The sequence below is a fragment of the Pristiophorus japonicus genome, chromosome 5 (genome assembly GCF_044704955.1).
Source record: "Pristiophorus japonicus isolate sPriJap1 chromosome 5, sPriJap1.hap1, whole genome shotgun sequence".
Lineage (NCBI taxonomy): Eukaryota > Metazoa > Chordata > Chondrichthyes > Pristiophoridae > Pristiophorus > Pristiophorus japonicus.
In genome coordinates this window covers 294391173-294405034 of record NC_091981.1, presented here as the reverse complement: position 1 = coordinate 294405034, position 13862 = coordinate 294391173, and the positions used below count along the sequence as shown (strand labels likewise).

The 13862-nt window shown below is 49.6% G+C and overlaps 1 protein-coding gene across 20 annotated transcripts in view; it reads left to right on the top strand.

Annotated features, from left to right (window-relative positions):
* Positions 1-13862, top strand: part of LOC139264761 (uncharacterized) — a 460034-nt gene that overhangs the window by 322221 nt on the left and 123951 nt on the right. For 17 of the 20 annotated variants that reach the window (XM_070881860.1, XM_070881862.1, XM_070881861.1 and 14 more), the window contains 4 exons: positions 48-95; positions 7007-7054; positions 8621-8668; positions 12414-12461. In XM_070881860.1, the coding sequence (XP_070737961.1) occupies positions 48-95; positions 7007-7054; positions 8621-8668; positions 12414-12461 (192 nt within the window). The remainder of the gene's footprint in view (positions 1-47; positions 96-7006; positions 7055-8620; positions 8669-12413; positions 12462-13862) is intronic. The other 3 variants (XM_070881852.1, XM_070881859.1, XM_070881858.1) reach the window with 3 other exon arrangements.

Here is a 13862-nt window from a genome sequence, read left to right as displayed (position 1 = left end):
TGATGTATAATGTGAGTGTTAAGATCTTCTGTTTTCTTTATTGGCAGCACGTGGAATGAGCGCAGATTCACTTGAGTTCTCACAGTCTTTCCAACGTAAGTACAATTATAGATAGTCTTAAATTGAAAGGCATTTAGATTTATTCAGATAAAGCCATGAGATGATCTTTGAGGATTTGAGATGCAACGCCTGTGGGACTGAACCGCTGAACCGTAAGGCACAGACTTTTGCCCACAATCAGCTCGGTTAGCCCGTCAAGGTAAGTGGACAGTGGGCTAACAACTGGTTAATGTTAAAAGAAAACAAATGTTCCCAGGATTGACATCGAATCAGTTGACCTGCAAAGTGAAGGGAGTGCATTAATGTGCCTCTGTGAATTGAAGGGATTTCGAGGTGAGAGAATCTCTGTATGGGGGTAGGGGGGTGGGTTGAGTATCTCCGTATTGGGGGCGGGAAGAGAGTTTCTATGGGGTGAGGGGAGAGAGTCTCTCTATATTGGGGAGGAAGAGGTTCTGCATATGGGGGAGGGGAGAGAATCTGTTTATGGGGGGGAGAGTATCTCCGTATTAGGGGAGGGGGAGAGTATCTCTGTATGGCGGGGGGGAGTGTGTCTCTGTATGGGGGGGAGGGTATCTCTGTATGGGGGAGAAGAGTATCTCTGTATTAGAGGAGGGGTAGAGTATCTCTGTATGGGGGCGGGGGGAGGGGAGTGTGTCTCTGTATGGGGGGAGTGAGTGTATCTCTGTATGGGGGGTGGAGAGTATCTCTGTATGGGGGGGGAAGAGTATCTCTATATGGCGGTGGGAGGGGGAGTGTGTCTCTGTATGGGGGATTGAGAGTATCTCTGTACAGGGGGATGGAGGGCATCTCTGTATGGGGGGATGGAGGGCATCTCTGTACGGGGAGAGTGAGAGTATCTCTGTATGGGGGGGAAGAGTATCTCTGTATGGCGGAGTGGGGGGAGGTGTTTCTCTGTATGGGGAGGTGGTAGGCGGAGAGTATCTCTTTATTGGGGGAAGGAGAGAATTTCTGTATGGGGGAGGGGGGACGGGCGGAGTATCTCCGTATGGGGGGAGGGAAGAGAGTTTCTATGGGGGGAGGGGAGAGAGTCTCTCTATATGGGGCAGGGGGGGGGAAGAGGTTCTCCGTATGGGGGAGGGGAGAGAATCTCTGTATGGGGGGGAGAGTATCTCCGTATTGGGGGAGGGGTAGAGTATCTCTGTATGGCGGGAGAAGGGTATCTCTGTATTGGAGGAAGGGGGGGAAGTGTGTCTCTGTATGGGGGGGGGGGAGAGTATTTCTGTATGGGGGGGAGGGTATCTTTGTATGGAGGAATGGAGGGTATCTCTGTTGGGGGAGGAAGAGTATCTCTGTATGGGGGATGGAGGGTATCTCTGTACGGGGGGAGTGAGAGTATCTCTGTACGGGGGGAGAGTATCTCTGTATGACGGGGGAGGGGGGGAGAATATCTCTGTATGGGGGGGGGAAAGTATCTCTGTATGGGGCGGCGAGAGTATCTCTGTATGGGGGGGAGGGGGAGAGTATCTCTGTATTGCGGTGGGGAGGAGATTATCTCTTTATGGGGGGTATCTCTGTATGTGGGGTGGAGAGTATCTCTGTATGGGAGGCTGGGGGAGATTACCTCTGTATGGGAGGAGGGGGCGAGTATCTTGTTGGGTTTAGGGAAGCTGGACGAAGACTGGAGTTCTCAACTCTGGTTGGACGATTTCCGTGAGACTTCATCCTTTGACTTGCCGCCTCCAAACAACTCACCTCCTTCTCGCCATTGGTGTTTGGCCTACACATAGCGCTGATCAGATGTGTGAGGTGGCATTCTGAATCCTGCAGGCACAGTGAGCATTTCCCCCCTGAAAAATGGAGGAATGTGAGTTGCATTTCTTCCCCATTGTAATGTGTAGTGACACAGGCACAATGAGAGTCAGATGTCCAACCTGTGGACCATCCCCTGTGTCAGTAAGTGACCATGCATCCCGCTGCTGTGTGCATGCTCAAGTCGAGTTCCTTTACTGAGAGCTATTACCCTCCACTGAAAGCTTGATAGATGTTTAGTATATTCATCTGTAATAGGCACAGGGGTAGGAATGTTGTAGAATAGAGAACTGTTAAGTCCCGACTCTAATGTACTGACTTACACGAGACACATGCTGAAGTCGAGGTCACTCAGGACCTGTACCTTTAATTCCAGCTCTCCGGTGCTGCACTTGCCTGAGATCTCCCTTTATATACCACAGTGGGACAGGTATGGAGTGTCTCCTGCAAGTGCACCCCTGGTGGTAAGGTATGCTTATTGTTACAGGTCATATCCAGTTACAGTCATGTATAGCATGGTAAGATACAGTTATATACAGTAATGTGAGATACATGACATCACCCTCCCCCAAGGTCTTATTGTCTTTATAGATTCAGTCTCTCAGGTGGTCTGCGTTCTCGCGTGGAGCGTCTTAGTTGTGGTTCAGTTGTTTGCCTTGGTGCCTGTTTTTCGTTCGGTGTGATTGCTGGTATCTCGCCTGGGCTGTCTGTTTCGTTTGGTGTGATTGCTGATATCTTGCCTGGGCTGTCTGTTGAGACTGCCCTTTCCTCAGGTTGTTCCACCAGGTGTGGTGTGAGTTCCACATTGTAGTCTGCCTCTGGTTCTTCAGTGTTATCAGTGAATCTACTTTTTATTTGGTCTACATGCAGGTTTGGCCATTGTCCATTTGTACAACCAGTAGCCTGTTTCCCTCTTTGTCTGTTACTGTCCCTGCAAGCCATTTGGGACTCCGGCCATAGTTTAGCACAAACACTTTGTCCCCAATCTCATTCCATCTCCCCCTCGAATTTCGGTCATGGTACTCAGTTAGCTTTTGACTCTTAGCCTCAACAATTTCATGCATGTCTGGGAGGATTAACGAGAGCCTGGTCTTTAAGGTTCGTTTCATCAATAGTTGCGCGGGGTGAACCCCAGACAACGAATGCGGATGAGATCTGTATGCCAGCAGCAGTCGCGACAGGTGGCTCTGCAGCATGGGACCTTGGATTCTGAGCATGCCTTGTTTAATGATCTGCACTGCTCGCTCCGCCTGGCCATTGGAGGCCGGCTTGAAAGGTGCCGTCTTAACGCGATTTATAACGGGGTCAACTATAAAATCGTGAAATTCTACGCTGGTGAAGCACGGACCATTATTACTGACCAATATGTCAGGAATGCCGTGCGTTGCAGACATGGTTCTAAAGCTCTCCACAGTGGTGGAGGTGGTGCTCGAGTTTAAAATGGTGCACTCGATCATTTTGAAAATGCATCAACGACTACGAGGAACATTTTGCCCATGAATGGGCCCGCATAGTCTACATGCACCTGCGACCACGGTTTGGTGGGCCAGGGACAGGGGCTTAGGGTGGCCTCCCTGGGGGCATTACTGAGTTGGGCACAAATGGTGCACCGACGGACGCAGAGCTCCAAGTCCGCGTCAATGCCAGGCCACCAGCCATGAGATCTGGCTATGGCCTTCATAAGAACGATCACCGGGTGCTCGCGATGGAGCTCCTGGACAAATGCCTCCCTGCCTTGTAAGGGCATACTACTCAGCTGCCCCACATCAGGCAGTCTGCCTGTAGTGAGAGTTCATGCATACGCCTATGGAAGGGTTTTACCTCCTCAGGGCAGGCATCACAAGCCTCTGCCAGTCACCGGTTACAACGCATCTTTTAAATAGAGATAATGTGGGGTCGCTGGTCGTCCAGGCTCTGATTTGGCGAGCCTTCATGGGCGAACCTGTTGATTCAAAGGCATTGATTGCCATGACCATCTCACAGTCCTGTTCGTCGGACCCTTCTGTGGTTGCCAGGGGTAGCCTGCTAAGCACGTCGGCACATTTGTCTGTGCCTGGTCTGTGCCTTATTGTGTAGTCGTAAACCGCCAGCATGAATGCCCACCGCTGAATGCGTGCCGAGGCGTTGGCGTTGATTGCCTTGCACTCGGATAGTAGGGATGTGAGGGGTTTGTGGTCGGTTTCTAATGCAAACTTGGCCCCGAAAAGGTATTGGTGCATCTTTTTGACACCGTACCCGCACGCGAGTGCCTTCGTCTCAACCATACCGTACCCGCGCTCCACCCGCGAAAGTGACCTGGAGGCATAAGCAACGGGCTGAAATTTACCCGCATCATTGACGTGCTGTAAATCGCACCCGACCCCGTACGCTGACACATCATACGTAAGGACTAACTTTTTACCTGCGTCAAAAAAGGCGAAAACACTCTTGGAACATAGAAGGTTGCATGCCTTATTGAAGACGCGTTCTTGGGCGTCCCCCCAAAACCAATCGCACCCCTTTCTGAGTAGCACGTGGAGATGCTCTAGCAGTGTGCTCAAGTTCTGCATAAAGTTACCAAATTAATTGAGTAGCCCGAGAAAGGCGCGCAGTTCCGAGACATTCCGGGGCCAGGCGAATCGCTTTGGTTTTGGATTCGGTTGGGCGGATTCCATCAGCGGCAATCCTTCTGCCCAAAATTTCAACCTCAGGCGCAAGAAACAGACACTTGGATTTCTTAACTCTTAGGCCTACCCGATCCAATCGACTTAGTACTTCCTCAAGATTGCGGAGATGAGAGTCGGTGTCCCTGTCCGTGATGAGTATGTCATCTTGAAACATAACCGTCCCCGGGATGGACTTGAGCAGACTTTCCATGTTGCGCTGGAATATAGCAGCTGCCGACCTGATGCCGAATGGGCATCGATTGTACACAAAAAGGCCTCGATGTGTGTTGATGGTGGTGAGTAGCTTAGACTCTTCGGTCAGTTCTTGCGTCATATACGCAGATGTGAGGTCAAGTTTCGAGAAAAGTTTTCCTGTAGCCAACGTGGCAAATAGGTCCTCTGCTCTGAGCAACGGGTATTGGTCCTGTAGGGAGACTCTGTTTATGGTAGACCTGTAATCCCCACAGATTCGCACGGATCCATCAGGCTTCATGACGGGGACGATGGGGCTTGCCCAGTCGCTGAATTCCACAGGAGAAATTATGCCTTCCCGCAGAAGCCGGTCCAGTTCATTTTCAATCTTTTCCCTCATCACATATGGCACAGCTCTAGCCTTGTGATGGACCGGTCTGACATTCTGTGTGATGTAGATTCTAACTTTAGCCCCTTTGAAGGTGCCCACACCTGGCTGAAAGAGATGTTCAAAACGGCTTAGAACTGTTGAGCAGGAGGTCCGTTCCTCTGGCGACATGGCGTGAACATCATCCCATTTCCAATTAAGTTCTGCTAGCCAGCTTCTCCCCAACAGGGCTTGGAGATCCCCGGGGACAATCCACAGGGAAAGTCGGTGCACCATCCCTTTGTGTGTGACTGAGAGCATGGCGCTGCCAAGGACTGGGACAATTTCTTTAGTATAGGTCCTTAGTTTGGTGTCGGTTTTTGTGAGTTTTGGTTTGTTGCTTTTGTGCGGCCACAGCTGTTCAAATTGTTGAACGCTCATGAGGGATTGACTGGCCCCCGTGTCCAGTTCCATGTTGACGGGTATCCCATTGAGTAGAACCCTCATCATAATTGGAGGCGTCTTGGTGTAAGAACAGTGGACATTGTTCGTGTTAACCCGCTGTACCTCGGCGTCCCGTGCACTGTTTCAACCGTCTTCTGGTGCGCTTTCCGACCCTTCCGATTCGTATACCAGCCGAGCTGCTGTTTTTCTGCACATGCGAGCCAGATGCCCAGTGTCTGCAAACGGCATGCTGAAATCGATGCACTCTGGTTGAGTGCCTTCCCCCACATCTCCAACATAGACCGTTTCCATTGTTTCCGAAGGATGAGCTGCGTCTGGCTGATCTCCCTTGAGCCTCTCTCAATCTGTTGTTGATTGCTCGCATTGTGGGTTGATGAGGTGTGATCGGCCGTTCATGTGGCCCTTGATTTTGATGGCTTCCGGCGCCACTGTCTGCTGTTGAAGGCCTGCTCTCCTGCCTTTGTCTGTGTGTGGGGGTAATGGTTTGTTTCACAATGTGAACCCCTTGTTCCGATGCCTCGTTGGTTGTCATACCTGAAGTATAGATCAGCCTCTTTTCTTCTTCGCCTGCCAAGAACGTCTGTGCGACCAGTGCTGCTGCCTCTCGAGTCAAGTTCTTGGTCTCTATAAGCTTTCGGAATATGCCTGCGTGGCCTATTCTTTCAATAAAAAAATCTCTCAGTACTTCTCTCCTTAGTTCATCGGGGAACTCACATGAACTAGCCAGCCTCCGAAGTTCCGCCACGAAGTCGGGTATGCTTTGGCCCACACAGCGTCTGTAGTTGTAGAACCTGTGTCTGGCCATGTGTAGGCTGCTCGCTGGCTTCAGGTGGTCTCTCACCAGTGTGCTCAACTCTTCAAACGACTTGCTTGCTGGTTTCTCGGGTGCTAGCAGGTCTTTCATTAAAGCGTATGTTTTCGAGCCACAGCTGGTCAAGAGATGGTCTCTTCTCTTGTCTGCCTTAAGGTCGCCCAATTAGTCTTTGGTCACAAAGCTTTGCTGGAGCCTTTCTATAAAGTCATCCCAATTGTCTCTAGCATTGTATTTCTCATCTGAGCTGTTGGTAGCCATTCTGTGGATTCTGTGATCCTGTAACTCGTCGCCACTGTTAAGTCCTGACTCTAATGTACTGACTTACATGAGACACATGCTGAAGTCAAGGTCACTCAGGACATGTACCTTTATTTCCAGCTCTCCAGTGCTGCAATTGCCTGAGACCTCCCTTTATATACCACAGTGGGACAGGTATGGAGTGTCTCCTGCAAGTGCACCACTGGAGATAAGGTATGCTTATTGTTACAGGTCATATCTAGTTACAATTATGTATAGCATGGTAAGATACAGTTATATACAGTAATGTGAGAGACATGACAAGAACGAGTCATTGATCTGGGCTCTGTCTGTCCACATTGAGGCACTTTTACTATTAATGATCAGCTAAACGCATTCAGCACTTCCATTGATGTATAATGTGAGTGTTAAGATCTTCTCTTTTCTTTATTGCAGCACGAGGAATGAGTGCAGATTCACTTGAGTTCTCACAGTCTTTGCAACGTAAGTACAATTATAGATAGTCTTAAATTAAAAAGCATTTAGATTTATTCAGATAAAGCCATTAGAAGCTCTTTGTATATTGGTGATGCAACGCCTCTGGGACTGAACCGTAAGGCACAGATTTTTTTCCCAAATCAGCTCGGTTAGCCCGTCAAGGTAAGTGGACACTGGGCTAACAGCTGGTTAATGTTAAAAGAAAGCGAAAGTTCCCAGGATCGACATCGAGTCAGTTGACCTGCAAAGTGTCATGCCTCTGTGAATTGAACGGATTTCGAGGTGAGAGAATCTCTGTATGTGGCGGGGAGGGCGGGGTGAGTTTTTCCGTATGGGGGGAGGGGAGAAAATCTCTGTATGAGTGAGGGGGGAGAATCTCTGTATGGTGGGTGGGGGGGAGAGTATCTCTATATGGGCAGGGGGAGAGTATCTCTGTATTCGGGGAGGGGTATAGTGTCTCTGTATGGGGGTGGAAAGTTTCTCTGTATCGGGGGGAGAGTATCTCTGTATTCGGGGAGGGGTATAGTGTCTCTGTATGGGGGTGGAGAGTTTCTCTGTATCGGGGGGAGAGTATCACTGTATTGGGAAAGGGGGAGAGTATCTCTGTATGGGGGTGGAGAGTGTCTCTGTATTGGGGAGGGGGAGTGTATATCTGTATGGGGGGGTGCTTAGAGTATCTCTATATGCGGAGGGAGTGTCTCTGGATGGGGGGAGAGGAGAGAATCTTTGCATGGGGGGGAGAGAGAATCTCTCTATGGGTGGTGGGGAGATTATCTCTGTCTGGGGGTGGTAGGGGGAGAGTATCTATTTATGGAGGGTTGGGTAATGTATCTCTGTTTGGGGGTGGAGGGGGAGAGTATCTCTGTATGGAGGGGGAGAGTATTTCTGTATGGGGTGGAGAGTATCTCTGTATGGCGGGGGGGGAAGAGTATCTCTGTATGGGAGGAGCGGGAGAGTATCTCTGTAAGGGGTGTTAGATGTGGCGAGTATTTTGTGGGGTTTAGGGAAGCTGGATGAAGACTGGGGTTGTCAACTCTGGTTGGACGATTTCCGTGAGACTTCATCCTTTGACCTGCCGCCTCCAAACTTCTCACCTCCAGCTTTCGCCATTGGTGTTTGGCCTACACGCAGCGCTGATCAGATGTGTGAGGTGACGTTCTGAATCCTGCAGGCACAGTGAACATTTTCCCCTGAAAAATGGAGGAAGATGAGTTGCATTTCTTCCCCATTGTAATGTGTAGTGACACAGGCACAATGAGAGTCAGATGTCCAACCTGTGGACCATCCCCTGTGTCAGTAAGTGGCCATGCATCCCGCTGCTGTGTGCATGCTCAAGTCAAGTTCCTTTACTGAGAGCTATTACCCTCCACTGAAAGCCTGATAGATGTGTAATATATTCATCTTTAATAGGCACAGGAGTAGGAATGTTCTAGCATAGAGAGCGAGTCACTGATCTGGGCTCTGTCTGTCCACATTGAGGTACATTTACTATTAATGATCAGCTAAACGCATTCAGCACTTCCATTGATGTATAATGTGAGTGTTAAGATCTTCTCTTTTCTTTATTGGCAGCACGTGGAATGAGCGCAGATTCACTTGAGTTCTCACAGTCTTTCCAACGTAAGTACAATTATAGATAGTCTTAAATTGAAATGCATTTAGATTTATTCAGATAAAGCCATTAGATTGTCTTTGAGGATTTGAGATGCAACGCCTGTGGGACTGAACCGCTGAACCGTAATGCAGACTTTTGCCCACAATCAGTTCGATTAGCCCGTCAAGGTAAGTGGACATTGGGCTAACAGCTGGTTAATGTTAAAAGAAAACAAAAGTTCCCAGGATCGACATCGAGTCAGTTGACCTGCAAAGTGAAGGGAGCACATTAACATGCCTCTGTTAATTGAAGGGATTTCGAGGAGAGAGAATCTCTGTATGGGGGCGGAGAGGGGGGAAGAGTTTCTCTATATGGGGGGAGGGGTGAGAGTCTCTAGTGGCGGGGGGTAGAGAATCTCTGTATGGGGGGGAGAGTATCTCTGTGTTGGGGAGGGGGACAGTATCTCTGCATGGGGAGGGTTAGATTATCTCTATATGGCGGAGGAGGAGAGAATCTCTGTATTACATAGAAACATAAAAAATAGGTGCAGGAGTAGGCCATTCGGCCCTTCGAGCCTGCACCGCCATTCAATAACTTCATGGCTGAACATGCAACTTCAGTACCCCATTCCTGCTTTCTTGCCATACCCCTTGATCCCCCTAGTCGTAAGGACTTCATCTAACTCCTTTTTGAATATATTTAGTGAATTGGCCTCAACAACTTTCTGTGTTAGAGAATTCCACAGGTTCACCACTCTCTGGGTGAAGAAGTTTCTCCTCATCTCGGTCCTGAATGGCTTACCCCTTATCCTTAGACTGTGACCCCTGGTTCTGGACTTCCCCAACATTGGGAACTTTCTTCCTGCATCTAACCTGTCTGAACCCATCAGAATTTTAAACATTTCTATGAGGTCCCCTCTCATTCTTCTGAACTCCAGTGAATACAAGCCCAGTTGATCCAGTCTTTCTTGATAGGTCAGTCCTGCCATCCCGGGAATCAGTCTGGTGAACCTTCGCTGCACTCCCTCAATAGCAAGAATGTCCTTCCTCAAGTTAGGAGACCAAAACTGTACACAATACTCCAGGTGTGGCCTCACCAAGGCGCTGTTCAACTGTAGCAACACCTCCCTGCCCCTGTACTCAAATCCCCTCGCTATGAAGGCCAACATGCCATTTGCTTTCTTAACCGCCTGCTGTACCTGCATGCCAACCTTCAATGACTGATGTACCATGACACCCAGGTCTCTTTGCACCTCCCTTTTTCCTAATCTGTCACCATTCAGATAATAGTCTGTCTCTCTGTTTTTACCACCAAAGTGGATAACCTCACATTTATCCACATTATACTTCATCTGCCATGCATTTGCCCACTCACCTAACCTATCCAAGTCACTCTGCAGCCTCATAGCATCCTCCTCGCAGCTCACACTGCCACCCAACTTAGTGTCATCTGCAAATTTGGAGATACTACATTTAATCCCCTCGTCTAAATCATTAATGTACAGTGTAAACAGCTGGAGCCCCAGCACAGAACCTTGCGGTACCCCACTAGTCATTGCCTGCCATTCTGAAAAGTCCCCATTTACTCCTACTCTTTGCTCTGTATGGGGGGGGAGTATCTCTGTATTGGGGGAGGGGGAGAGTATCTCTGTGTGGCGGGGGGTAGTGTATCTCTGTATGGGGGGGGGGGTTGGGGGAAGAGTATCTCTGTTTGGGAGAGAGAGTATCTCTGTATGGGGGGAGAGGAGAGAATCTCTGTATGGGGGGGGTGGGGGAAGAGTATCTCTGTATGGGGGAAGGGATAGTTTATCTTTATGGGGGAGTGGGGGGAGAGTATCTCTGTTTTCGGGGGGAGAGTATCTCTGTATTGGGGAGGGGGGAGAGTATCTCTCTATGGGGGGGAGAGTATCTGTATTGGAGGAGGGGGAGAGTATCTCTGTATGGTGGAGGGTGGGGAGAATCTCTGTATGGGGGGAGAAGAGTATCTCTCTATGGGGGGTTGGGGAGATTATCTCTGTATGGGGGGTGGTAGGGGGAGAGTATATCTGTATTGGGGGGGGTGTATCTCTGTATTGGGGAGGGGGAGCGTATCTCTGTATTGGGGGAGGGGGGGGAGAATCTCTGTATGGGGGTGGAGAGTGTCTCTGTATGGAGGGGGGCGAGAGTATCTCTGTATTGGGGAGGGGGAGAGTATCTCTGTATGTGAGGGTTAGAGTATCTCTATCCAGGGGGGAGTATCTCTGGATGGGAGGTGTGGAGATTATCTCTGTATGGGGGTGGTAGGGGGAGAGTATCTCTTTATGGAGGGTTGGGTAATGTATCTCTGTATTGGGGGAGCGGGGAGAGTATCTCTGTATTGGGGGAGGGGGAGAGTATCTCTGTATTGGGGGATGGGGGAGAGTATCTCTGTATTGGGGGAGGGGGGGGTATCTATGTATTGAGGGAGGGGGAGCGTATCTCTGTATTGGGGGAGGGGGGAGAATCTCTGTATGTGAGGGTTAGAGTATCTCTATCCAGGGGGGAGTATCTCTGGATGGGAGGTGTGGAGATTATCTCTGTATGGGGGTGGTAGGGGGAGAGTATCTCTTTATGGAGGGTTGGGTAATGTATCTCTGTATTGGGGGAGGGGGGAGAGTATCTCTGTATTGGGGGAGGGGGGAGTATCTCTGTATTGGGGGAGGGGGGGAGAATCTCTGTATTGAGGGAGGGGGAGCGTATCTCTGTATTGGGGGAGAGGGGAGAATCTCTGTATGGGGGTGGAGAGTGTCTCTGTATGGGGAGGGGGAGTATCTCTATTGGGGAGGGGGAGAGGATCTCTGTATTGGGGGAGGGGGAGAATCTCTGTATGGGGGTGGAGAGTATCTCTGTATTGGGGAGTGGGAGAGTATCTCTGTATGGGGGGTTAGAGTATCTCTATACAGGGGGAGAGTATCTCTGGATGGGGGGAGAGGAGAGAATCTCTGTATGGGGGGTGGGGGGGGGCGGTAGAGAGAAGCTCTCTATGGGAGGTGTGGAGATTATCTCTGTATGGGTGGTGATGGGGGAGAGTATCTCTTTATGGAGGGTTGGGTAATGTATCTCTGTTTGCAGGTGGAGGGGGAGAGTATCTCTGTATGGGGGAGGGGGGAGAGTATCTCTGTATTTGGGGGGGGAGAGTATCTCTGTATGGGGGGGGGAAGAGTATTTCTGTATGGAGTATTTTGTGGGGTTTAGGGAAGCTGGACAAAGTTTGAGGTTGTCACCTCTGGTTGGACTATTTCCTTGAGACTTCATCCTTTGACCTGCCGCCTCCAAACATCTCACCTCCAGCATCTCGCCATTGGTGCTTGGCCTACACTCAGTGCTGATCAGATGTGTGAGGTGGCGTTCTGAATCCTGCAGGCACAGTAAACACTTTCCCTCTGAAAAATAGAGGAAGGTGAGTTGCATTTCTTCCCCATTGTAATGTGTAGTGACACAGGCACAATAAGATTCAGATGTCCAACCTGTGGACCATCCCCTGTGTCAGTAAGTGACCATGCATCCCGCTGCTGTGTGCACGCTCAAGTCGAGTTCCTTTACTGAGAGCTATTACCCTCCACGGAAAGCCTGATAGAAGTTTAATATATTCATCTGTAATAGGCACAGGGGTAGGAATGTTGTAGCATAGAGAGCGAGTCACTGATCTGTCCACATTGAGGTACATTTACTATTAATGATCAGCTAAACGCATTCAGCACTTCCATTGATGTATAATGTGGGTGTTAACATCTTCTCTTTTCTTTATTGGCAGCACGTGGAATGAGCGCAGATTCACTTGAGTTCTCACAGTCTTTGCAACGTAAGTACAATTATAGATAGTCTTAAATTGAAAGGCATTTAGATTTATTCCGATAAAGTCATGAGATGATCTTTGAGGATTTGAGATGCAACGCCTGTGGGACTGAACTGTAAGGCACAGACTTTTGCCCACAATCAGTTCGATTAGACTGTCAAGGTAAGTGGACACTGGGCTAACAGCTGGTTAATGTTAAAAGAAAACAAAAGTTCCCAGGATCGACATCGAGTCAGTTGACCTGCAAAGTGAAGGGAGCGCATTAACATGCCTCTGTGAATTGAAGGGATTTCGAGGAGAGAGAATCTCTGTATGGGGGCGGGGAGGGGGGAAGAGTTTCTCCATATGGGGGGAGGGAGTGAGTCTCTATGGCGGGGGTAGAGAATCTCTGTATGGGGGGGAGAGTATCTCTATGTTGGGGAGGGGGACAGTATCTCTGCATGGGGAGGGTTAGATTATCTCTATATGGCGGGGGAGGAGAGAATCTCTGTATTGGGGGGGAGAGAATCTCTGTATGGCGGGGGCCGGGTGGTAGGGGGAGAGTATCTCTTTATGGAGGGGGCGTAGTGTATCTCTGTATGGGGGGTTGGGGGAGAGTATCTCTGTATAGGGGGGGGGAGAGTATCTCTGTATGGGGGGGGAGAGTATCTTTGTATGGGGGAGGGGGGAAGAGTAGCTCTGGATGGGGGGAGAGGAGAGAATCTCTGTATGGTGGGGGAAAGTATATCTCTGTATGGGGGGGGTGGGGGAGAGTATCCCTGTATGGGGGGATGGGGAGAGTATCTCTTTATGGGGGAGGGGAGAGAGTATCTCTGTATTGGGGGAGAGAGTTTCTCTGTGTGGGGGAGAGAGTATCTCTGTATGGGGGGGAGGAGTATTGTGTCTCTGTATGGGGGTGGAGAATAGAAACATAGAAACATAGAAAATAGGTGCAGGAGTAGGCCATTCGGCCCTTCTAGCCTGCACCGCCATTCAATGAGTTCATGGCTGAACATGCAACTTCAGTACCCCATTCCTGCTTTCTCACCATACCCCTTGATCCCTCTAGTAGTAAGGACTTCATCTAACTCCTTTTTGAATATATTTAGTGAATTGGCCTCAACAACTTTCTGTGGTAGAGAATTCCACAGGTTCACCACTCTCTGGGTGAAGAAATTCCTCCTCATCTTGGTCCTAAATGGCTTACCCCTTATCCTTAGACTGTGTCCCCTGGTTCTGGACTTCCCCAACATTGGGAACATTCTTCCTGCATCTAACCTGTCTAACCCCGTCAGAATTTTAAACGTTTCTATGAGGTCCCCTCTCATTCTTCTGAACTCCAGTGAATACAAGCCCAGTTGATCCAGTCTTTCTTGATAGGTCAGTCCCGCCATCCCGGGAATCAGTCTGATGAACCTTCGCTGCACT